At 39.7% G+C, this 24,813-nt stretch overlaps 1 protein-coding gene across 1 annotated transcript in view; it reads left to right on the forward strand.

Annotated features, from left to right (window-relative positions):
* The first annotated feature begins 86 nt into the window (after positions 1-86).
* MAPK12 (mitogen-activated protein kinase 12) overlaps positions 87-24,813 on the forward strand; it is a 44,277-nt gene continuing 19,550 nt past the window's right edge. Inside the window, exons 1-4 of the mRNA XM_026081523.1 lie at positions 87-244; positions 831-960; positions 12,129-12,187; positions 16,570-16,681. Coding sequence (XP_025937308.1) covers positions 129-244; positions 831-960; positions 12,129-12,187; positions 16,570-16,681 — 417 coding nt within the window. The 5' untranslated portion in view covers positions 87-128. The remainder of the gene's footprint in view (positions 245-830; positions 961-12,128; positions 12,188-16,569; positions 16,682-24,813) is intronic.

The raw sequence follows: 24,813 nt of genomic DNA on the forward strand, positions 1-24,813 counted from the left end.
CGCTCGCCTCGCCGCGGAGGGAGCCCGGCCAAGTCCGGCCCCTCGCCTCGGTCCGGCGCGGCGGCGCTCGCCTCGCGCTCCGCCGCCGGGGCTCTTTGTTGGACGGTGCCGGCAGGGGGTGCAGCACCATGTCCTCCCCCAAGAAAGGCTTCTACCGGCAGGAGGTCACCAAAACCCTCTGGGAAGTGCGGGACCGCTACCGCGACCTGCAGCCGGTGGGATCCGGAGCCTACGGCGCCGTGTGGTGAGCGGGGCCGGGGCAGAGCGGCCGCCGCTTTCGCTTTGTTCCCCGGCAACTTTTGCCGGTGCTCCGCCTGAGGCGGCCCGGCGGCGCCGCGCGGGCTTTCGGCGGGGTGGGCGTTTTGGTCGCGGTTCTTTGAACGTGCCTCCCCTCCCGCACGTGTTTTCCTCGCTGGCAGTGGCAGAGGCCGGGGCGCCCGCGGCCCCGCGCGTGTCCCCGCCGCGGGGAGGGACAGGCCGGGGCGGGGGGCACAGACCCGGCGGGGGCACCGGCGCCCTTGGTGCGGGCTACCTGGCTCTATTTTATTCCCCCCCCCCGTCTTTAAAGCTTTTGAAAAGTGGCTGCTTTTCATCACGGGGTTTAAACTAATGAGCGCAGACCCTGGGCGCCGCGCTGGCGGGCTTTTGGGGAGAGTCTCCCCCTTTTCCTTCGGCGCGGTGGATGGCGGCGCGGGGAGGCCGGGCGACCGGCAGGTAGGAAGCCGAGGTGCGGGCAGCGCGGCGCCACACGTGCGCACCTGCTCCCCGGCACGGGGTTTGCGGTGCCGCTCCGGCCCTCGCTCACGGGCTCTCCTCCTCTTTCCTTGAAGCTCGGCGATCGACGGCAGGAACGCTACCAAAGTGGCCATTAAGAAGCTGTACCGCCCGTTTCAGTCTGAACTCTTTGCCAAACGAGCCTACCGAGAGCTGCGCCTCCTGAAACACATGAAGCACGAAAACGTGAGTTCAGTCGCTAGCAGATCCCCTCTGGGCCGCGGCTCCCGCACACCAAGAGAAATGCCTGATCTGCTCTCCCCTGCCTCCGTAACGTACAAACCCTGACGAGGTAGCTCAGTAGCTGCGTAGGATTCGGGAGTCCTTCAGCAAGACCTCCATATCTGTCTGTTGCCCATCTGTCTTTTAACCTTCAAATGCCAGTTCACACAAACTAGAGTGTCCCATGGGACATGCACGTGAGGTTGGGTGGAGAAGGTTAGGACCACGGTGGAGCTTGTGCCCAAAGCTAGAGAGAGAGATTAAGAGACCAGAAATCTGAATCTCGATCACCACACACGTAAGATGCAGGAGGGCGGGAGAGCATGGACCTGTGCTGCTAGCTTCTCTTTGCTTGAATTTGGATGTGGTATGCACATCTGTCTTTCAGGGGGAAGGGGTCTGTCACTGCCTTTCATGAAACATTTGAAGGTTTGAGGTTTGTACTAATCTTAAATGGGAAAAGTTTGGGAATGACTGAAATAAATTGCTTTACAGGGATAAGGTGCCTTTATGGGATATGGGATACTGTGGTAAGGATACTTAGTCCCAACAGTACTTAGTGGTTAAACAAATTCAAGGAGAGATTTGTGTGAAAACAGTTTTGTGGCATGAATGGAAACCAGATCAGAAAGATCCCAGGGTGGGATTGGAAGATCACAGTAGTGGCTTTAAATGCTGTTTTTGAAGAGTACATGTGAAGAAAGAGACTTTCAGGTGACTTATTAAAAAGATAGATACAATAATCTATTTTAAAATATTAATGTTGTGGGAGATTATAGGTTTTTTTGGAGGCTATCTGAATGGAGCTGGGAGATGGAAAGTGAGAATGAGAGAAGCTAGTAGTAACAGGAATAGCCAGTCATTGCCGTTGAACATTGCAGTATTAGCATTCTGAGTACCAACAACGGCTAGGTTCATTTTGAAGAATATTCTCTGGGATATCCAGGCTGTCCGGAAAAAAATGACCTTATTGTAGGCTTATGAACCTGTGTACCTGTTAACCTTTTAGTCTGAATCTTTTAATATATTTGATCATTTTACTTGATGAATCCTTTGAAGTAGCTGCTTTTTACCATTTTTGTATATATATTAAAGAGTTAACGTTTGTGGGGGACTTGTGTGTCATACACAGTCTTTTATACTCTCAACGTTTGTTTTACTAAACGTTTGGAAGTGGATCAGCTCCCAAGCTCCTAACTGTATTCAGAATTTTGAGATTATTTTTCTTCTGTTTCCCAGAATAATTTCTTCTTCAGTTGGTTAGCATTTTCCACTACTGGCTGTTTTTGTGCTGTGTATGCCCTTCAGGATAATATTCTGGAACCCTTACATAGACTTGTTTGATAATTAAAGGAGTCCAGAAGAAAACACAGACTGGGGAATGTGAGTGCAATCTGTAGAATGTACAAATGAATACATATGAAGGAAGGGAAGAACTTACAGCCTTAGAAAACATTTTGGACCACAGAAAGAAAAATTCTGTCAAGGTACTAAGAAAAAGTTTCATCATGAATTTACCCTTTAGAGAACAATGACTGAATAAATGGTCATGCAAGGAATTTGTGAGCATTGTGGAGACAGAAACCGACTTCTCCACCTGTCCCAGATGAGGCTGAAATGGCAGTACAGCCCTTCAAGAGAATGTCCATCCTCCATTCCAGTCTCATACCATTCTACCAGGCATTTCGCCCACTGTGAATTAGGAATAGCAACAAAGCCCTTCAGGATTTCTAGCCCCTTGCTGATCCCATGATACTCCCTTAATCACTCAGCCCTTCCAAAATTAGGCCAGAGTGGCAGTAGGATTATCAGCCCCTCCCTTTTGATCCACCACCATTCTGTCAAAGAGCTCCTTCTTTGCATTTGCCACCAAAGGATGGATTTACAGGAAGACAATAGGGCCTGGAGTTTCTGTCTTCTCTTGTCCTCAATTCCCATTCATGATAGCATTCCCTAGTGTGTTGTGCACACTTTTAATGACAGTAGTGGTAGCACAACTGCCATGTCCTCCATCAACCCCATTGTGGCTTCCACAGGGCTAGCTATTGTACTTTGAAAGTCCTTCACTCGCTTGGAGGAGTTAGTAGAATAGGAAAGTGATTGAAATATCATACCTGATTTTTCTGTAAATTAATACCTTATAGTATATTTCTGTATAATAGCAGATATCTGTCTTTCTGGCTCTACTGTAAATGCAGTTGCTATTAAAAATGAATGAAATTGAAGTGACTGTTTCAAAGGCCAAAATAAAATAGTGATGCCACTGTTATCTCTGTCTTGGATATTAGGAATCTAAGTATGTAGAGGAGGCGATGTGTAATAGCCAATGTAACTGTATTGTCCCTATGTATTATACTTAGGATATTGTTGCAATATTGTACTAATCTGCTAGTGCAAATCTTCCTCTCGCTTTTTTTTCCTGCTCCAGCATATAAACTATTTAAAGGTTCTATTTGTTTGATGGTTAAAATTCCATCCAATTTGCTGTTTTAATCTCTTTTTCTTTTAAAATGGCTTCTGCAGTCATTATGCATTTGATGTGGGATTCACATGAAAAGTGTTTGTGGTGCCTTGTTTGTTTCCCCCACAGTGATTACTTTTAAATGGAATATCTCTGTCCTTCATAGCTTTTGGGGAGGTGCTGTGTTAAGCATGTAGCAATACAACACATTCTCTAAGTTCATTTATCTTTATGCTGTATTCAGAATGCTAGAAGAAAAGGTAGTGATCTGACACATTATGTTAAAAATAGCATCTCTGATTCTCCATTAAGATAGCAGGAGATACCATTAAACCTGTACCATGATGATATAATACATCAGTATGCCATGCTTTGTTGAAGAAAACTGAAGAAAACTTCTGTTTAATGTTCTAGACTTCCTTACTCCCATTATTGATCCTTTGAGGAGTATGCTCGTGTACTTTGTAAGGAAAGGCTGTAGGATGTCATCCTGTAAAAACAAATATGGGAGTCATCTTACTGAATTTTGCTGGATTTGTATCTTACCTTGTAAGGAAGTTAACTCACATGGGTCAATATGCCTGTTTATTTAGGTATTTTCAGGACCAGACAACTCTGGTTGCAGGGATGACCATCTCTCATTATACATGCTGGATTTTTGTACTCCCTAATGGCCCAAGCAGCATGTTACTTAAATGTAGTGGACAGTATTTTATATAAGCAATGGCAATTGGTAGCATGGGACCTCTGTTCATCCGTCTGCAAACAAATCCATGGGAAGAGTGGTGTCAAGGACCACGGGTAGAGGCTGTGTGTGAAGCAGGTGACATCTGGATGTGAACAGATAAACTACGTCTGTGGTTTAATGGCAGTGGTATCCATTTTTTGGTAGGCCTATCAATTTGTGAAGACTGGGATGTTTCACAAACGTCATAAGCTAATTCTGCTGCCTAAGAAGTAGTTTAACCCTGATCAGTTCCTCAGACGTTGTCAAAAAGAGAAGTTGGTTTCCAGCAGGATAAGACAGAGGGAATGGTGTAAAAATGAGGAATAAAAACAGCTAAGGCAAAATGAAGGAAGCACTGCTTTTTTTTCATTTATTCGTGCTAGGTTAAAGTATTAATCCCACTACAGCTTCAGTAGATGTAGATTGCTTCTTTGGCATCCACTACATCATTTGTTAGAAGAACTGACTGTTTACTGTTGGGAAGCTTTTTCAGTAATGCTGCTTTTGTTCCCTGTTTCATTGCCTTTTGAGTTTGTCTAAAGTGAGGAGCCCTTAAAACTATCTATTATAACTCTAAATTATAACCAAAAAGAGAATGAAAATATTGCCAGTGTGCTCACTTTGGCCCTGGCCTTGTCTCTCAAACACTTGCTTATGTCTGCATGCATGTATCATTCTGAAGGTAATGGAGATACTTATGTATGTAAAATTAAACCCGGACAAGTAAGTGGAGGTGCCTTTCATTTCATTTTGCAAATAACTTGGATTTTGTTCTGCATTTGGACTGGAAGTAATATTATGATGCCCATTTTAATTGAAATAACAACTGTATAGTGATTCATACAAGTTCAGTCCTAGTGCCCTTCTCACCTCTCAGTTTGCTAATGAAAATTTTGAAGTTACCATCAGGAGTACAAAATCGCTGGCAAGGGGAGATGGCACTTGAGAGAGAGAAAAGCAGTGGCTAATGCTAATGTATTGTTTTAGAAGGGAGTGTGGTTTTCATGAAAATGTATACACGTGTGTGTGTATGTATGTATCTATACGTACATGCAAGCACACACAGAAATTCAGACAAAGTTCTACCAACTTAAGTTCTGAATGTGTTTTTGGCATAAAATCCTTGACAAATGCCCTTTAAACATTTCTTAAGTTGAGTCAGTTAATATTCTACAGATGTTTTCCCTTCCTGGAAACCCTACATGTAAGAGTCAGCTGCAATATTTGTTTAAAGATACTCTATATTATGCTCTTATTCTTTGCTCTGTGTGGAAATTATTCTTTGGTGTATTTCCACATCTGAAGAACAATGTATGTTTTACATTATGAGAACCATTTAGCTTTTTTTTCCCCGCCTTTTGGAAGGAACTCAGGTGTCCCACAGACACCAAATCAGCTCTCATTCTACAATTACTTTTCTGAGGATTATGCAGGCATTCAGTTTTAGGGTAGCTAGTACTTAATATGTTGAATTCTGTATTTTGAACAAATATCATTGGCTGTTTGTTTAGACTTACACAATGTCAGCCAAGGGAGGAGTTTGTTCCAGAGAAAATAGTGAGAAACTTCATGCTTCTCACCTGAGAAAATCTTAAAACTGTCAGCTTTTACAATTCATCTAACCTGCCGTGAGCATAAGAAGAACAACAGTCTCTGAGATACATAAAACCAAACCAAGTTGTAGATGAAACTTGTGTTAGGATTACAAATGCGGTGTGCCAAGTGTGCGTGCTCACTGTGGTAGAAGACGTTTCCTACAGGAAGTTCTGCTTTATAAGTGAGTCGCTACTTTCTGTGCCAGCTAAAAATTCACATCCTTCATGGGTAAGTGCCAGTAAAGTGCAGCTTGGGAATCCAGGATGAAGGTGGCAAATTTCCGTAGGGATTGTAAGCAAAAATGCAGTTATGGCTGTATAGTTTCTTGCTGGTTGTAGGAGGAAAGCACTCTTGGCTACTTCTGCTGGCTGAAAGCTTAGAACAACTAGGGATGTAACAGGACACCAGAGTCACTTATTTTAGTAATCAGAAGCCAATAAATCCATGTAGTGGTATCTCTTGTCACTTCTTTTACTTATTTTCTTAAAGCTGTCTAATAGGTGCCATTACGGTGAGCTTCAGCTGTTAGCCACTTATACGCACCCCACCCTTAGATGCTAATAAAGCAGACTGATTAGCTCAGTCCAGTGAAACAAAATAAGGAGGACAGCACTGAAAACCAAATCTTCTTTCTCTTTGGATTGTCATCCAATCCAGTCCAAAGATAAAGAAGCGTATGTCTGCAGGATTTGAATTTCTCAAATGTTACATATGGATCCTTTGAAGGAAGAATGCAGTTACTGAGGAATGGCTTGTGGCAGTAGGTATACGGTATTCCCTCTCTCCTCCCCTTCTCTGCTCTTAGTTGCTGGTGGATTGGTGTGCCTCCCCACATTACTTAACTTCCCTGGAGTTCTGAGGTGCTTTTATTTCACAAAGAGCAGAGACTCCTTAAGCCCTCAGGACCACAGTGAATCTGATCAGAAAAGTAGCCTCCCTCCCCCCCACCCCCCGCCGCCTTGTTCTCTGGCTTTTCCTTTGATTCTTTGTTCTTTTACAACATAAAATTTTATGGCATTGTGGCAGGATGCGGTGGTTGGTCTGTCAGTATTATGCAGAAGAAAAGGAAAGGAGCTCTCTGTCCATCAGCAGACATCCCCCAGTGTCATATAGTAGAACTGCTAGGTAATCCAGTGAGGAAGAAAAGTGACTGCAGTATGAGCCTTGTGCAGGGTTTGTACAAAGACTGAGACTTCCTAGCATAGTAAAAGGATACAGGGACCCTATGATGTGGAATAGCACAAGAACATGAAGATGAAGCTAATCCTGCAGAAAATTTAATCCAGTATGATATATAGTTCAGTGCAGCCCAGCAGGGATCTCTCTTAAAAAATGTTCTTGCATTTGTAGCCTGAGTGCTAAAGCCACTCAACTTCACTGTGTTTTCATGCGTAACATCCACAAGATAAAGAAGCACTTACTGTATAAGAGACATAAGCTATATTACTTTTTATAAAAGATCTGAGTCTTTGGTTGATGTCCTGCTTACATCAGAAAATTTTCTTCATAGAAATACAGTGGAATACAAGTTGAGTACAAGTAATCAAATAAATGAAGGTGCATGGGAGAATATAGATTAGGAGCTCTTTACTGATGTGTTCCATTGATGCAACTAGGTTTGGAAAAGGAAGTGAAGGACAGAAACTACCCTGCAAACACAAAACTGTTACTTATTTGCTGACGGTTCTTAAAACTGGTCAATATAAAATGTCTTGTATGGGGGGAAGAGAGGGAGGAGAAAGGCTGAACGCACTTACTGCCACCTTCTCCCCACTAGCTTCTTAGGAAAGAGACAAAACAGAGTAAATATTTGAGTAAAAACATATCCCATGTAAAACAAGTTAGACCAGTAGAAGTGTAGTTTTGCTGTTACTGTGGTTTTGTTCTACAAAATTCTGCTGGAAAAGGGGAGAGGCAATATACTATGCTCTCTACTTTAGATTATATTTTGAAACAAGGAAGGTGTGCTGGTGGAGTGTACAGAAATCCAAGTTGTTTTCAGTTAGATGGCCAGTAGTAAACAAAGCGCATCTTTTGTGGGCTTCTTCATGCTAGAAATTGTCTTTTAGTAGAATTAATGGGGAAAAAAAGAGACCACAGAAGGGTAGCTCTGCTGCTGGTTTCCACAGATGCTTTTCATTGCTATCCCAGAATGTGTAGCGAGTTCGTTCCTTGTCTGTGCCTTCATCTCTGATCACAGTAAGTGTGCTGAATTAACACCCAGAGTATAACTTCAGAATGTTTGAAAGATACCTGTTATATTTTGTATAAATCACACTAAGAAAAATAAATGATTCTTGTAGTTTATGTTTTACTCTAGCTTACTTTTGTGTTGGGATAGTATCTTTAAGTACTGTAAAGTTTTTACAAATATTATGTTTAATCAAGAGAGAGCATTTTTCACAGATACAGGATTTTCCATGATATTATGGAGGAGGGAGTTTCCTACACTCTGTCCAGTTCTTTTCCTTTTCCTAAAGAAGTAGCTGGAGCTGCATCTTCCTCAGAGGACTTATTTTATCCTGTACCTCCCTGTTCTTAACATATCTGCAGAAAGCTGTGACATAAATGGAAATAATAATGACTCTGTTCCAGTAAAGGAAAATCGTCCCAAAGCACAGCTGTTAAATAAAGATCACTGAGGAAAAGGATCATGGATCCCTCACTTTTATTTTTTTAAATGATTAACTATTAGTATGACCTACCATTGTGGACAATAATATGGATTTTAGGGATTTTAAAAAGCTCACTTTGTAAAACTAAAAAAAGATGTGTTGTGAAATACTTGGCGTGTTGAAAGAGAAGCTGATTTCTGTTTTATTTTTTAGAATGCCCTTCGGCTGGGTAGAGTGTTGGGCTCTGTGGTCTTTTCCACTTCACAGATTTTGCAGCAACGAAGGCAAATAAGCTTTTCTCCGTTAGTTTGCAGCTTTACCTCAGAATTCAATGTATATTCTGTATCTCAGGAGGCATAAAGTAACTACCAGAAGCCATATTTACTTTAATGGAGATGAAGTAACATTTTACTGAACTTAATTCATTTTTTTTTTTACTCTGATATGATCTGTATTAAAATGTGTTCTTCATGTTTCTATGCTTCACCCCGGGAGTTTGATACCAGTTTTATATGCAGATCAATGTGGTACGGCATCCATACTATTTCATCTTCTGCTCTGTCAGTTCTTTTCATGTCGTCCTTGTATCATTCAGTGCTATATTCAGATATGATGGAGTTATATTCTTATGTTTCGTGTTGCTTAGGCAAACAGCTTAAGTAAATGAAGGCATGGAAACCATCTCCATGAAGAGAACAAGAAGGACTTCTTCCCCTGAAAAAGTGGGGTTTGATAGGGAAAGGAGTACATTTTGGATAAGATTACTGTTAAAACGTCAACTTCCTTCTTTGTAATAGTGAAATCTTTAGAATATGGAGAGCACACGACTTTTCTGACTGTATATCTAGTGCACATACATACACTGCCTTAGCCTTAGGAAAGGCCCTTTGAGTTGATGATGCTGCACTGTTGTTACATACACTTTCCCAGTTCCTCTGTACTCCCTCCCGTCCTTGCCTCCCCACCAGAAATGAAAAGCTTTTGCTATAGATTTATGTAAAACTCTGATGTAAAAAGCTAAAAAAATATATTTTTTTCTGTGATGTTAACACTAAAGAGATTACTGCAAATGCATATGTCTTCTGTGGTTTTAATTACTGTTTTCATGGTGGATATGTTATTTAACTGGTTTCATGTTACAAATCCCAGGGAAAATATTCTTAGTGATTTTTTTCAGATCTATGTGGCAACAAAGATAGAGAGTTGTAATCTTCCTGTCTTCATCTTTATTAGATTTTCTATCTTGTTTATTCTTACGACATTTTGATAGCATCCAAGCTAACTGTAGTATTTCTCCCTGAATGAGGAAAGGATAAAAATACGTGTGCTAAGGGCTTCTTCACCATTGGAGATTTTTATTTAAAGCTTTAAATAAAGGAAGTCTTCTTTCTTTTCCTGCATTTCTGAGCTCACTTCTCTTTACTTCCACATACTTTTTTAAAGATCTCTGTTAAGTTATCTTAATTATTCCCCAAAACAATGGCCAAAATGCATCTTCATTGTTATCAAATTTAGCAGATTTTACAATTCTTCTATAATATCAGACAATGTAATATGCTGCTAGCTGTGCTTTCTTTCCTGAGGTCTGTTTACTAATTTTATACAGTTTTCAATTTGGTGTATAATCCGATGTCCTTAAACTGTATAGCCATGGAGATAGGTTTGAATAAGGTTAAAAAGATTATAAATCTTTTAAGAATAATAATCATGTTCTCTTCACTTTTCCTTTCCCGTTGCTTTCTTTCCTGTATAGAATCTGCCCCATTTGTTAGTACTGCACAGATCTGTTGAAAATAGGAAGACAAAAAATTTCTGAATAAACAGTTAACTTTTGAAAAAAGGTTTGGGGAATCTCAGCACAGAGACCAGTGGATGTTAACAAGGGGATCGGAGATGGACGGCACTGGCATGATTTTGTGATGGTGTGATAGTCTGTCTCACTGCCTCGCTTATACACCTAATGTAATTTTTGTCAGAACTGTTTTGGGTAACTTTTTATAGTGTGACTTTCAACTGTTCTCATTACCATAGTTACCTTGGATTTCTGGCGTGCCTCTCTAAAAAGCTGTCTTACAGGAGGAAGTTGGGAGAAGCATGTGCACCAGCAGAAGACTGATCCAAAGAGCTAGTGTTTTAGACAGCACACGTTCCAGTAACCCAAATTGCTGTATTTCGGTACTGACTTGGCAGCCTGGATCTGAGAAAGAGTATGAGTAGTCCAGTGTGTAGAGCCCCTAACTGACTGCCAGCAGTGTCCTAGATACTGTTCCCTGCTTAGAAGACTCCCCTTTAGTAAACAGAATTAGGGCCTGGTTGTCTGGAATAAGGAATAGGGGAGTCTTCCCTATACGCAAATTAATTCCTTTATTTTTAGGTAACGGTTACAGTCTTGCACGTGTTCTTTGTGTGGCCTCATTATGAATGTTCTCAATAGTGACATTTTCTGTAAGATCTGCCAGAGCGCTTTTCCTCTCTCTTTGGGAAAATCTTTATGGTTTGAGATTGGATATCTCTGTGAAAAGCTTGATCCCTTCAGATTGAAAAGGGAATTAAATTTGGGCCTTTTGTTTACTGATTGAATGCTCAGATATTAGGCTGTTTTTATGAAAGGAGGGAACTCAGGAGACTGCCTTCTCTGGCCACCTTTTAAAAGAAAGCAGTGGCCCTAACTATAGCTTGTAAGACATCTCCACCTGTCAGTCTGTCTTAAATGTGCTATACCTACCAGATTTCTTAAGAGGAATGCCTGATTGCTGGATTCCTGTTGGGCTTAGATTTGAGCAAGACACTGAGTCTCCTTGGGCCTTGTCAAGACCGGGGCAATGTAGGAAGTTGAAAAGAAGCAACTCTGAATGCCTGGAGTATTTAGGCATTTCCTGGATTTGGCAGCATCGGAGCAGGGATTTGGCTTTAGACACATTGCAGCTACATCCTTTGGAGCATTTGGCTCTGTATATTTAATTTACTAATGTTTAATGGGTTTGGAAGAAGCACTGGCAGTTACCATAATTAATTTAGTCAGTTGGTACAGTTCTATTGAAAAACATACTCATATAAAAAACTGGGATGGGAGGTCTGTTTTACTAGTTTGTAACTTCTCTGCTGGGTGATAGAATGCATTTGTTTGACAGAAAATGCTCTTAGGGAGAACCTAGGATACAAGCCAAAGTAATTTGGCTTAATTATATTAAGCTCTTGATAATTTACTCTTTTTATAGAGAGTTTAGTCCTAGTTTCCTGTCCGCATACCCATTTAGGGATTGTAATCTAAATACCTAAATTACCCCATAACTGAGATTAGAAGGTGTCCTAAAGCATTTGGTATTCTTCATTGGCAGGCAGCTGGTCCAGCTTGGTAGGTAACACTTAGGACTGCTTCAGAGTATAAGATAATTTGCTGGTTTATTTTCAGTACTTAAGTGGTTCAAGTTAAAAGGTACTGTCTCCTCTTACATAAAATTGTTAATCTCTGAAATTTTTATTTAAATAAAAACAATTTAATTTTTTCTTTACCACTGGGTTGAATGGTCTTCAGAGTTGTAGAATTTGATACATAACAAATCCTGATATTTCTAGGCACTACTTTAAATATTCTTTCTGCTGTCTTTATGCCTATAGCTAATGTTTCATTATGGAAATGGTTTTGATTATATTTTTTCACTTACTATGCAGTTTGGGAACTTTTGTGTTAAGACAATATTAATCCTTTCTCCATCTCCCCCCTTATTTTTAGGTCATTGGAATATTGGATGTGTTCACACCAGATATAACACTGGAGAAGTTTAATGACTTGTAAGTTTTGAGTTGTTTGTATTTGGGAGCAGGGTTATTGCTTGTTTGGGAGGAGGGATTGTTTGCTTTTTTATCCTGGAGAATTCCAAAAACATTGCTTCATGGCTTTTTCTGAATTTCATCTTAGTATAAGTCTTGTGTGCTACTTAAAATTGGTAGGCTGAGATTTCCAGATTATTATTAGAACCAGTTACCTATTATATAAGATGTGTACTTCTTTCAGTCCTTAGTAAATTGCAGTCTGATGAATTCCCTAATCCTTCTTTAGAGTATTGATTTCTTACCCTAAAGCTCAGAATGACCAAATGATAGAACCATCCATAACTCAAACTAGAGTTAGGATGGATCACATTGGTGATGCGTCATGTAGCAGTCGTCATTTTCAAGTCTGAAAATGGTGATTGCTACATGACACATTGCCAGTGTGATCCATCCTAATTTTAGGATTAATTCAAAACTGCTGCTGTTTGTTGACATTTTTGAGATTATGTGTGAGCTCTGCTCTGTTGTACTTCCTGACTGCCCATTCTGCAATTGCTTGCATCCAGCTGAGGGTGGTCTATGCTCCCTCTTGGCTTTCCCCGTAGAACAAAATGGACCAAACAGTACATGACAGGTTGCTTCTAGCACCAGGCATGTGCATCTCTCTGACCTTTTGGCAGCACCTCAGGCAGATATTTAGCATGTCTGTCTTGCAAGTGGACCCTGCTGCAATTCTTGTGAATTCAATTCACTAGATAAACAGTGGTCCCGTTGCACTTTATGTGGATTTCATGTTACATCGGTAGAACTGTTTGGGATTTCCTCTAATGTAATTTATATGTTTCAAAACCAGGGTTTTTTTTGTTAACATACAAGTATGCCAGGTTATCTAACAAGAAAAGATAGAAAATGAAGTACAAAAAACATGGATCGTGTTGGCCATTGGATCATATGGATCGTTTAGGCTTTTGAGCCAAGAATTTTACTGTCCATATTGCCTATCATTCTAACATTTTATATAACATATGCAATACAATGCACATACGTAAGATTAGCATTTGAGGACTGCATTTTAAATGCAAATTATCTATATGCATATATAGATAATTACATGTGCATATATATAAAAAGTCATCCTTCAAGTTTTGGAAGTGCAAGTCAAGTAGGAGGAACACTGTTATAACTAAGTATGTAACAGGTGGACCTGTGGCCAGATGTGCTTTCAAGACTTTTGGTAAGCTGTTAGATATGAGCAAGAGTAAATGTGTGTACATTTAAAACAGAAGTGGAGGAACAGTTTATGTGGATTAAAGGTCAAAAGAGTCGTTTGAGAGAGACTTCCTTTTTGCTGGCTAGTCATGAGAAGTTATCCGTGACCTATTATATAAAGATCAAAATTCAAGCTGATTTGCATCTAGAAGCAGCAGAAGTGAGGCAGGTGGTTTCACCACAGTCAGTCCCTAGACCTGTTTTTGTCTGAGATCTCAGGTTTCCTTGGAACACGTCATGGAGCCCTCCTGCCTTATAGCTCACTTCTAGCCTGCCTATCTGGAGGGGAGCATGCTTCTTTCCCTACCTGACACCATAATCCACCAGCCAGTGTAGCAACAACTGAAGAGAAAGTCCCTTCTCCTTTAGGAAGGGGCACTCAACGTCTTTCCTCATGCTTGTGTTTAACTTCCTTCAGTGCTAGAGTTCAGCTGATTGAAATAGTGTGCAAAATCAGAGAGGTGATAAATCTTTGCCAGTTTAAATTCTACTACATGGCTTCTTTTTACCCCATTGATCTGTATTCTTTGCATTCATTGTCTGTGCTTGTATCATACAAAATGTGCCAGAAAGGGTTGCTGCTCCTAATGTTGTAAGAGTTTAGGGGCCTTAACTGGAATTTGCAAGAAACGTCCAAGACTTAGGCATCAAGCTCTTTACTGAAGTGAGTTATGGATTGGGTGCCTAATATCTTTAGATTATTTGAGGACTCCAGCTGTGGATTGTAAATACATTTTTAATAATAAAAATACATTTATTGATTTTTAAGTAGTAGACAAAGTGTTGACAGTCAATGTCAGTAATATCTTCACCACTTGAATTTGTGAATTCATATTAATGTGTTTAGAACAAATCTTATATCATGATTTAAATGCATTTTGGAAGTGGAATGGTTTTAAGCAGTTGTTCAGAGTAAAAAGTTTTCTGATTTTATCTTTTCTGGAGGAGTTTGATTATTTGAATTTATCTTAAAAGACAATTCTTTTGGAAGTGGCTTCTTCGTTGCCCCCCAAAAAACTGCAAGATTTATAACAAGGTAGAAATATTCAGAAATCCCTTAGGCAAAGTATTGAACTGAAATGATTTATTTAGACTGTGTTGTCATGAGCCTTACTACCAGTCAAAGATTTGCTAGAGTAACTCAACATAGCTATACCCCAAAAGAACAGGTAACTTCTGTCCGACCTAGATCTGTGAGAGCTGTTTGCATAGGAAGATTTATACCCTATATTTGCTAATGATGATGATACTCTTTCTGAAACCAAAGCCGTAATTCTTATGTGTAGCCATGGAAGCCACGTGTAGCTATGACACTTCTAAATACCCATAATATAATAATAAATAATGAGAATTGCAGCTGCTGTGACCTGACCACAGTAATACTTTTCATTCACGAATCTGTGTCCAGATAAGCCTATATGAAGTAACACTGAGTTTTTTGATCAAAAGATGAAGCTCCTTTATGGAATGTTATAGTACAACTGATCTCTTTTTTTTTTCTTCTTCCTTTTTTCATCTGTGTATAAGTGCCCATAGTATTCGATCCCACTGTTGTCCTGTTCCAATGTTGTTCATAAAGTGTTAATAAATTTTGGATTTTCAAACTCAAATAGGAGTGGGTTTTCTATCTCCTGTTTTTTTTTTTTGTTCCCCCATACCCCAGTTCTCTCTCTGTCTTGATTACTAGAAATTTGAAGTCATCAAATTGTAAACTCATCAAATTGTGCATGCGTAAAAATGCACTTTTATTTATCCTTTCCATCCTGTTCTTTACAGTACTTAATGGTTATAGATTATTTTGGACTTTGTCTGTTTAGGTAAATCACTGTCCATCCAGAGCTGTGGGATTTACACAGATGATGGCAGGCTAACAAAATTCCTTATGGATGCTTCAGGGTCACCACCAGTAGTATAAGACATGTAGATATTTCTGTTTCTCACCTCACATCTTACTACCTCTGCTTTCTTTGGAACAGTCACTTAAGTTTTTTTTTTTTTTCTGGCTCATTTCAAGTATTTATGACCTCTGGGAAAATGTATTAAATAAGTTCGGATGGGGTAGAACTTAATATGCTTTCAAGATTCAGGGACATCAACAAAGCAGAAGTTAAACTCCGTTTCTAAGTTATTTGCTCTGTTGATGAGAAACATACTGTGTTATATACTTGGGAAGAGATAAGAAATTTCATTCTCTTCACCATATTTGCTCTGTCCTTATGTAGTTACTAAATTAAATTTGCTTATTTTCTATCCAAAGGATAGCAGATTTGTCTATGAATGCTGGGATTGGGAGCCTGAGTCCTGATCACCCAAATCATGAGAAAAGGTTGGGTACCTAGGGAATTTTGGATATACTATCTGTAACTCTTTGTGACTAAATCAGTATCCCATCTTCCTGTAACTTTGTGTTTAATATCTATTTAGTTTGTAGTACAATTCTAACATGACAAATGAAGTTTTTCATACAGCTTTAATGAGAGAACTCAGCATAGTTAAAATTTGCATATTTTAACCAAAGGAAAGGCTTTCTGATGAATTTACTACAAGCAATGAATGAAGACTATCCTTGAAATGCTGGCTTGGCACTTTCAAGCTTTCTATTGCTGGTGTCCATTACCAATAAGAAGTACCAAAGGTTAAGGATTTTATAATGCCAGATGAAAATTAATGGAAGAAGTTGTTGCCTCTTAATTTGATGAACTCTGTTCCTGATACATCTGACCTTGTCTATTTGAATGAACCACCCAGTTAGTTTTGTTGTTGCTAAGATCCACTGGTCCACTTATCCTATGGTCATGATTGTAAGATAAATAGCATTGTGTGAATGTCTTCGTTTTCTGCGCAGGTATCTCTGAAGTATCACGTGGCTCTTGATTAGGTTCTTCTAATCTAGTTCGGAATCTACTTTTCTGATAACTAACAACTTTCTGTAACCAGTGGCAGGGTTGTATGATATCTATTTATGACAATCAAAAAATATATTAAAAAAAGAGAAACTTGGAGGGGGGAGATCAGTGGAATTGCTTGGTAAACAGAATGATCTGCCATTCAAGATTGTCACTGAACTATAACATACAATTATATTTCAATTTATTTTACAAATTTAGAGTTATTCTATACTTTTTTTTAAGCTACCTAGTCATGCCATTTATGGGAACAGACTTGAGTAAGATAATGAAGCATGAGAAGCTAACTGAAGACCGAATCCAGTTCCTGGTATATCAGATGTTAAAAGGCTTAAAGGTTTGCCACTTTTATTATTTTTATTTCATAATTTTTTCTCCTAGTATACCCATACGGAATACTATAGATACTTAGCATTTGATAGCAGGATAAAATTTCATAATACAAGTGATGATATTCTGTACAACAGATGTTTTCTGATGATGAATGTTGCCTTTTTGGTTTTGTTTCAAGGAAAAGGAAAAAAAAGTTGAATCTCATTAAAGATCTGTAATACATTAATCTGGGATGACTTTGATTTCCTTATTTCAGTAAACCAGAAGGTCACTGCTGTGACTTTTAGTTATGCCTTCTTCTCCAGTAGTTGATTTTATTAGTGCTGTTTAGCCACCCCTCTTACCCTGGCTAGTTGAGGACTGTAGAAACAGAGAATGAAGTAAGTATTGAAGTCAGACGCAGGATGCCCTTTGACTTCAGCAGAGCCAAACCTGATATCCTGTTTGATCAGAAATGATAGATCAGAGCCCTTGGCTATGTCATCAGCTTCAAATTTCTCTAGTTTGAAAAGTTTTCCATGTCTTACCAGTATTGCTTGATAGCACTGTTGCTAAGGCAGTCTGCACCAACCTACTGTAAACGCAGTATCTGTGTGCACTCTTTTAAGGAAGGTTTTGTTTTCCTATTAGGATTCTTTCTTTCAGTCAGTTACTCTGGAGAGTTCTTCCTGTGCTTATCTTCTTTGGTTTGAATTTGTTTTAGATGGTGTGGGTTGATTGATATAGTTTTAGATTTTTTATATATATATATATATATATATTATATATATATATATATATATATATAAAAATACGGTGAATACAGACCTGTAGTTATGGTATTTGTGGTGAAAATCTCACCCCGAGAGAGACTCAGAGCCTCCTTGGCTCCTAGTGCTTGCACTGGTTTTGGTGGTTGTTCAGGGACAACAGCTGATGAGCGAGCTTCATAGTGTGACAACAGCACATGTGGATTTGGTTCATGTATGTTAAGAGTCCAGTTCTGCAACATACTTAACCTCTTTCCTAAATTTAAATAGGCAAGTCATTCTATGGAATTCGTTGGGATTATTCATATATTCAAATACCTTTTTGAGCCAGATGTCTGAATGTTTATTGTGAAATTCAAAAGTGTGTATCCTTTGTGTAACATTTTATGTATAAAGTTAATGAATCTCTGAAGTCGCCAAGTCTGGGACAGCTTTGATAAAAAGGAAGGGGTATGGATTTTTAGTGACTAATGTGAGTGGGAGGTGGCTGAGAGGAGGACAGATGAATCACTTACAAGCCCAAAGAAATAAGCACCTGAGTTAAAAAGCTGTGAAAGATGTCAAAAGGGATTCCATTGAAATAACATAATTTTCGAATGACTTTTCACAGAATCGCTAAGGGTTGGAAGGGACCTCTGGAGACCATCTAGTCCAATGCCCTGCCCAAAGCAAGGTCAACCACAGCAGGTTGCTTAGGACCTTGTGCAGGCAGGTTTTGAATGTCTCTAAGGATGGAGACTCCACAAAATCCCTTGGCAACCTGTTCCAGTGTTCAATCACCCTTATGGCAAAAAAAGTTGTTTCTTACATTCAAACAGAATTTCTGTGTTTCAGTCTGTGCTTGTTGCCTCTTGTCCTTTCACTGGTTACTATTTAGAAGAATTTGGCTTCATCTTCTTCACTCCCTTCCAACAGGTATTTATAGACATTGATAAGATGCACCCTGAGCCTTCTTAAGGCTAAGCAATATCAGTTCTCTCAGCTTCTTCTCATATGGCAGGTGCTACAATCACTCAGTCATCTTTGTGGCCCTCTGCTAGACTCGCTGCAGTATGTCCATGTCTTTCGTGTACTGGGGAGCCCAGAGTTGGACACAGTACTCTAGATGTGGTCTCACCTGTGCTGAGTGGAGGGGAAGGATCACCTACCTCAACCTGCTGGCAATGCTCTGTCTAAAGCAGCCCAGCATGCTGTTGGCCTTCTTTGCCACAAGGTCTCATTGCTGGCTCATGATCAACTTGTTGCCCACCAGGACCCCCAGGTCCTTTTTTGCAAAGCTGGTTGCCCCCCCGCCTGTATTGGTGCATGGAGTTATTTCCCTCAAATGCAGGACTGCACTTCCTTTTGTTAAACCTAAGTGGGTGCCTGTTAGTCCATTTCTCCAGCCTGTCAAGGTCCCTCTGAATGGCAGCGCAACCATCTGATGTGTCATTCGCTCCTCCCAGTTTTGTATCATCAGCAAACTTGCTGAGAGTTCACTCTGTCCCATCATCCAGGTCATTAATGAAGATGCTAAAAAGTACTGGCCCTACTATCAACCCTTGGGGGACACTGCTAGTGATGGGCCTCCAGCTGGACTTTGTGCAGCTGGTCACTTTGAGTCCAGCATGTTCAGCCAGTTTTCAGTCTGCTTCACTATCCATTTATGTAGCCCATACTTTCTCGGTTAGTCTATGAGGATGTTATGAGAGTGTCAGAAGCTTTGCTAAAGTCAAGATAAACAACACCTGCTGCTCTCCTATCATCCACCAAGCCAGTCATCTCATTATAGAAGGCTATCAAGTTGGTCAGGCATCATTTTCTCCTTTGTAAATCCATGCTGATTGCTCCCAATCACCTTCTTGTCTGTAATATGTTTGGAAATGGTTTCCATGATTATTTGTTCATCCTGGCCTGGGATTGCCGAAGGCAAGTCTTACCAGAAAAGACTGAAGAGAACAAGACGTTGACTATCTTGGCCTTCTCCATCTCCCTTGTCACCAGCTCCCCTACCCCATTCAGCAGTGGACCCACATTTTCCCTCGTCTTCCTTTTGCTGCGGATACACCTGTAGAAGCCCTTCTTTTTGCCCTTAACGTCCCTCACCAGATTCAACTCCAGGTGGGTTTTGGCTTTCCTAACCCAGTCTCTGCATACTTGGACAGTGTCTCTGTATTCCTCCTGGGTGACCTGACCCTGCTTCTACCTCTTGTAGGCTTCCTTTTTATGTTTGAGTTTAGTTAGGACCTTCTTGTTCATGCATGCAGTCCTCCTGCCACCTTTGCTTTATTTTGATTTTTTGGTGCCTGCTTTCATAATGCACCTGTGTTTTACGCTATTAAATAACGAAAACATTTAGAAATGGCTAGAAGGGACCATTCAGATCTGTCTAGTTTTTAACTGTATAAAAGAACTTCATCTTGTAGTTCTTTCAGTAAGTCATGACATAGCTTGAACATGGTTTCTGGGGGAGAGTAATAATTTTAATGTAAAATTTTCAAGTACTTGAACAAAATATAACCAAAACTCCATCCTTTAGTTTGGGGGCCTTTTCCTGACTCATTTTTTGCAGAGGGTAACCCTGAATGTAAGCTCAATTAACCCTGATTGTTTAATCCCCCTGTCTTTGTCAGAAATAATGTTGTTTGTACTCCTCTAGCTTTTATCCCTTGGGTCTCATAAAACTTCTTTGTGATGGATTGCAGAGCCATCTGCACAACTTTTCTTTAACATTTTTTGATTCTCACAAAGATGACTCTAAGTATACTAACTATCATAGACTTTGTATGTTTCTCTTTCTCATCTTTCTGCTAGAATGTTTATTATTGCTAGTGGGGTTGTTTTTCTATATTTGGCTTTTACAAAATGGACAGTGATTAAAACTTGTATCTTACAGCACAGAGCTTGTATCTTATAGCACAAAAGAAGGTCCTGCTTGAGCTCCCAGTTCCTCACTAACCTATATTAATGCGATGTGAAAATACTTCCCAATCTCAACTGGTACCGCAGGTCTTAAATTACAATATTTATTGTCTGGGTGTACAAGACATTGATGACAGAAAGTCTGTTATTCCTTTATTATTTCTTTTGATGGTGTGGTTCCAAGAGAAAAAGCAACTTACCCTAAAAGCTGTTCTTTACTACAACAAAAGTTCAGAATGTAGTTGGGATGTTTTGTTGTGACTCCCTTGACCTAGCTCTGCAGGCTGAAGCCTGACTTCTTGCAGTGACAGCCATTTAATTCCCATTGCTGTTCCTCAGACATATGTTACAACAGGCCGTAGAACAGCACAGTCTAGAATTGAATGTGGTTTCTTTGGCTGCTTCTTACACTATACAATTTTGGTTTTATGGTCCTGCAATATACAAAGTATGGGCAGACTTCCCTCTGCGTTTGTACAGAGATAAGTGGAATCTGTGCTGGAAGGGGAGGTGCATTGCATAAGGACCTGCTTGTGTGGTGGAAATACAGAACTGGACTTTATAGAGAAAGGTGTATTGCTCTTCCAGATCTATATTTGTATTGCCAAACACTATTAAAAATAGACAAAATCCCAGGATATCATGCTGTTCCTGGACAAGAACAGCAAGAACAGTGTGCCCATGATTACTCTGTCTCTCAATATCTAACAGATACAGAAGGGCAAGTAAATTGTTTTACTCCCATCCCAAGACTTAGTAAGTGTATTTTGTTGCTGAGTCCTACTTTATTCATTTCCCCTTGGCTCTACAATATATGCAATATATGAACTGTAAAAATTTAGCGTGAGTTGAATGTAGTGCAGTGAATGAATAATGAATTTAATTCCAATGAAATGGCTTAGAAACTTATTTTGGTCTAGTGGTCTAGATTATGTTGTAGAGGCCTACCGAATAGAGTTTGTGGGCCCTGAAGGGTTGACTCTGGAGCTCATTGGATCAGTACATGTAGAAGGCAAGTGAAACAACTGACATATATCTGAAGAACATCTGAACATACCTGAAGAAAACAGAGCAGGACTTTGAGTAAGGAGAAAATGAGCAGGAAGTTCTTGATTTTAAGCTGGGATTCCCAGAATTTAATAAAAATTGGAGCATTTCTCATTCTAGTTACCAAGTGACCAGCAGGAATACTGAGATAATGTTAGTAAACTGGTATCTCTGGTCTCTGTAACTCTGTTAGCAGTGGTTCACGTGAATATTTTGCCTTTTCTCCCACCCTAAATTTTTAAAAAGCATAGCTGTACTTACTTCAAAATTACCAGCAGAAAATAAGACATAGCTACTAGACTCTGATGTTTTGTTATTTCATACTGCAAGCCAAACATTTGAGAACAATCTTTACTACTTCACCTGTTCCAGTAAACTTTGGATTTGTCTCCTTGCACTAATTCATCCATCCCCACCAATACACCTAATTGGAAATATATTCAAGAAATTAGATAACAGGAATGCTCCAGTGCTTTTTATTTGAGGGACATTCCTGCAGCATTGTCCATGCTAGTGATTAAGCTGAAATCAGTATTGCTAGCATGCAGAAAAAAGGAAAACAGGTCAGTAATTTTTTTCTTCTTTGAAAGACATAGTAAGTTGGCTGTGTAAGAAAGGCTCTGCCAGGTTTTGCATGAAAATCTTATAAAGGTCTGGTGTTTCTGGATTAAAGATAGCACATCTGTGTTTTATTGAGAAAGCTTGCTTTTTGTTGGGAAACAAAGCATACACTAAGGTAGTACTCAGTTAACTCACCTGGGAAGAAGGAATAGGCAGCTCTGTAGATTTTTGTTGTGAAACTGTTCCAACTGTAAAGCTGTTCCACAGCTTGGCCTCTCATTTTTATAATGTTTTTTTTACTGCATCTCTTTACTTTGACAGACTCTGTTTTGGCTACTTGGTGATACAGGTGTTAACTGCAATATGCATTTGTCCCTTGTGTAAAGTACATAAGCATTTTATGGTATCTGTATTTAAGCCTACTCAAAGGCAAGAATGCTGTTTTTTATTTTTGCCACATTTCAGACTCATGTTGTAATGACCTGTTTATGTGTCTCTTTTGCATGTATGTAAAAATAATGGTATGAGTTGTTTTATGTGAGGGGATAAAATAGATACCTTTTTGCTAAGGCCCCAAGACAGTTCCCTGCATGCTTCATTTTTGCATATTTCCTGTAGCCTAGTTCTGAACTGATTATATACTAAAATGCTCCACAGGCTTGATTTAAAAAGAAAAAACTTTTTTTTTTTTTTCTGAGGTCAATGGAAAGTTCATGTTGAGTTCAGGAAGATTTGTATCAAGCCCTCAGTGCTTTGCTCTGTAAGTCTATACAGTCTTGTTTGTCAATTATGTTTGTGCCATTTTACTGTCTTCCTTCTGTAGAGAATGAAATACTCACTTCCTTTCTCTCACAAACCTTGTAATTTATCAGAATTAACTTCAGCTGTGGTGGAAAAAACAATGTGATTTGACATGGCTTAAAAACAATGATGTATTGCCTTTGTCTGTTTCCTAGTCAGACTTTAGCCTAGCGTTAAATTTTATTTAAGTGTGAGCTTGCAAACTGGAAGGTCTTTCAAATATGCTATGCCTTTTCATTTTTATTTGACAGAAAAATTAGTGATTGTCAAAGACTATAGGAGACAAGCTGTAAATAAATGTCTTCGTGTAGGTGGAATGGGATTGGAGTTTTCGACTCTTTCAGTCTTGAGTCCATCTTCTGCAGAATGCCGGTTGGGTCAGCGATCCTCTACGGATGTGAGCGGCAGTTGTGTGTCTTTATTTGTGCAGTATTTGAGAATGGAAGGATATCTCTTGGGCCACACGAACATCTTTCCAAGCTTTTTTTGCTGTGTTAATAGTAATATTTACCTGCTCTGGTTCTCTCCTTTTTATCATCCCTATTTACTGTCTTTTGTTCACATTTAGGTTGTTTTTTCTGCTTCTGTTTTCCCTTCCCCCCTCACCCATTTCCGCTTCAGTTTTCTTTTCCCTGCCAAGTCACTATTCTCATTTTCATTTTGCTCACTAGAATACTTTCTCCTGAATCTTTTCTAATTCCCTTTTGATTAGCTTTATATTTTGTGTGTATGTTACATATACAGGCAAGAATGCTTAGAATTTAGACAGCTGTTGCATAGCTTGCTAGCACACTCTGAAACTTGCAAGGATTTATGCATGTTAGCAAAAATCGTCTGTAGGGTAGTGCACAAAACTCCTGTGCCCAATGGCACTTTGCTTATGTTAACTGGATTCTTGAATCAAATATTGTTCACATTTAGTAGTAATAACGTTATGAAGGATATGTCCTTGCCAGCAGGTCAAGGGAGGTGATCCTCCCCCTCTGCTCAGCCCTGGTGAGGCCACATCTGGAGTACTGCATCCAGTTCTGGGCTCCCCAACACAAGAGAGACACGGAGCTACTGGAGCAAGTCCAGCAAAGGGCTACTAAGATGATTAAGGGACTGGAGCATCTCTCATATGGGGAAAGGCTGAGAGAGCCAGGCCTGTTCAGCCTGGAGAAGACTGAGAGGGGATCTTATCAATGTGTATAAAAGCCTGAAGGGAGGGTGTAGAGAGGATGGAGCCAGACTCTTCTCAGTGGTGCCCAGCAATAGGACGAGAGGCAATGGGCACAAACTGAAACACAGGAAGTTCCATCTGAACATGAGGAAAAACTTCTTTACTGTGAGGGTAACAGAGCACCAGAACAGGTTGCCCAGAGAGGTTGTGGAGTCTCCTTCCTTGGAGATATTCAAAAGCTGTCTGGACACAATCCTGGGCAATGTGTTCTAGGTGACCCTGCTTGAGCAGAGGAGTTGAACTAGATGATCTCCAGAGGTCCCTTCCAACCTCAACCATTCTGTGATTCTGTGCTGTGGTCCGAATATGTTTTCCATATTAAGAATGATGAAATCTGACACTAAATGGATTACTTAATGAGCAAAATTGGTAAAAATTGGATCCAATTTCAGAAGATTAATGAATTGAAATGGAAATTTTTCTAAACTAGGGCTAGCATAATTCCACTGCTGTTACCCACCAGTAGATAATACGATGCAGTTAAAAAATACTGCTATTCTTAAAAACACTGCAGCACAGACAACAATATTGCAGCTAACAGAAAGGCTAATGCTTAAATTAGCACCAGAAATAAGTGCTATTTCATGTAATCTCAGTAGTCTTATATTAAGAGGAATGTTTAGAAAATACATGAGTTCTCCCCAAGATGTTGATGTGATTTTTGTGCTGTGAACACTCACAAAATCCTCAGTGGGGTAAGAACACCCAATGAGACCGTGCTCTTCCCCCCAGACAGTTGAGACTGACTTTTACTAAAACTTCAGAAACTGCAGTTCTTTAATTCCTGTTTCTACCTGCTACATTCTTAGGTGCAGACATTCCTGGGTCTACTAGTTATTTCCTTACTGTGTACAG

The sequence above is a fragment of the Apteryx rowi genome, unplaced genomic scaffold (assembly GCF_003343035.1).
Source record: "Apteryx rowi isolate R43461 unplaced genomic scaffold, aptRow1 scaffold_550, whole genome shotgun sequence".
Classification (NCBI taxonomy): Eukaryota; Metazoa; Chordata; class Aves; order Apterygiformes; family Apterygidae; genus Apteryx; species Apteryx rowi.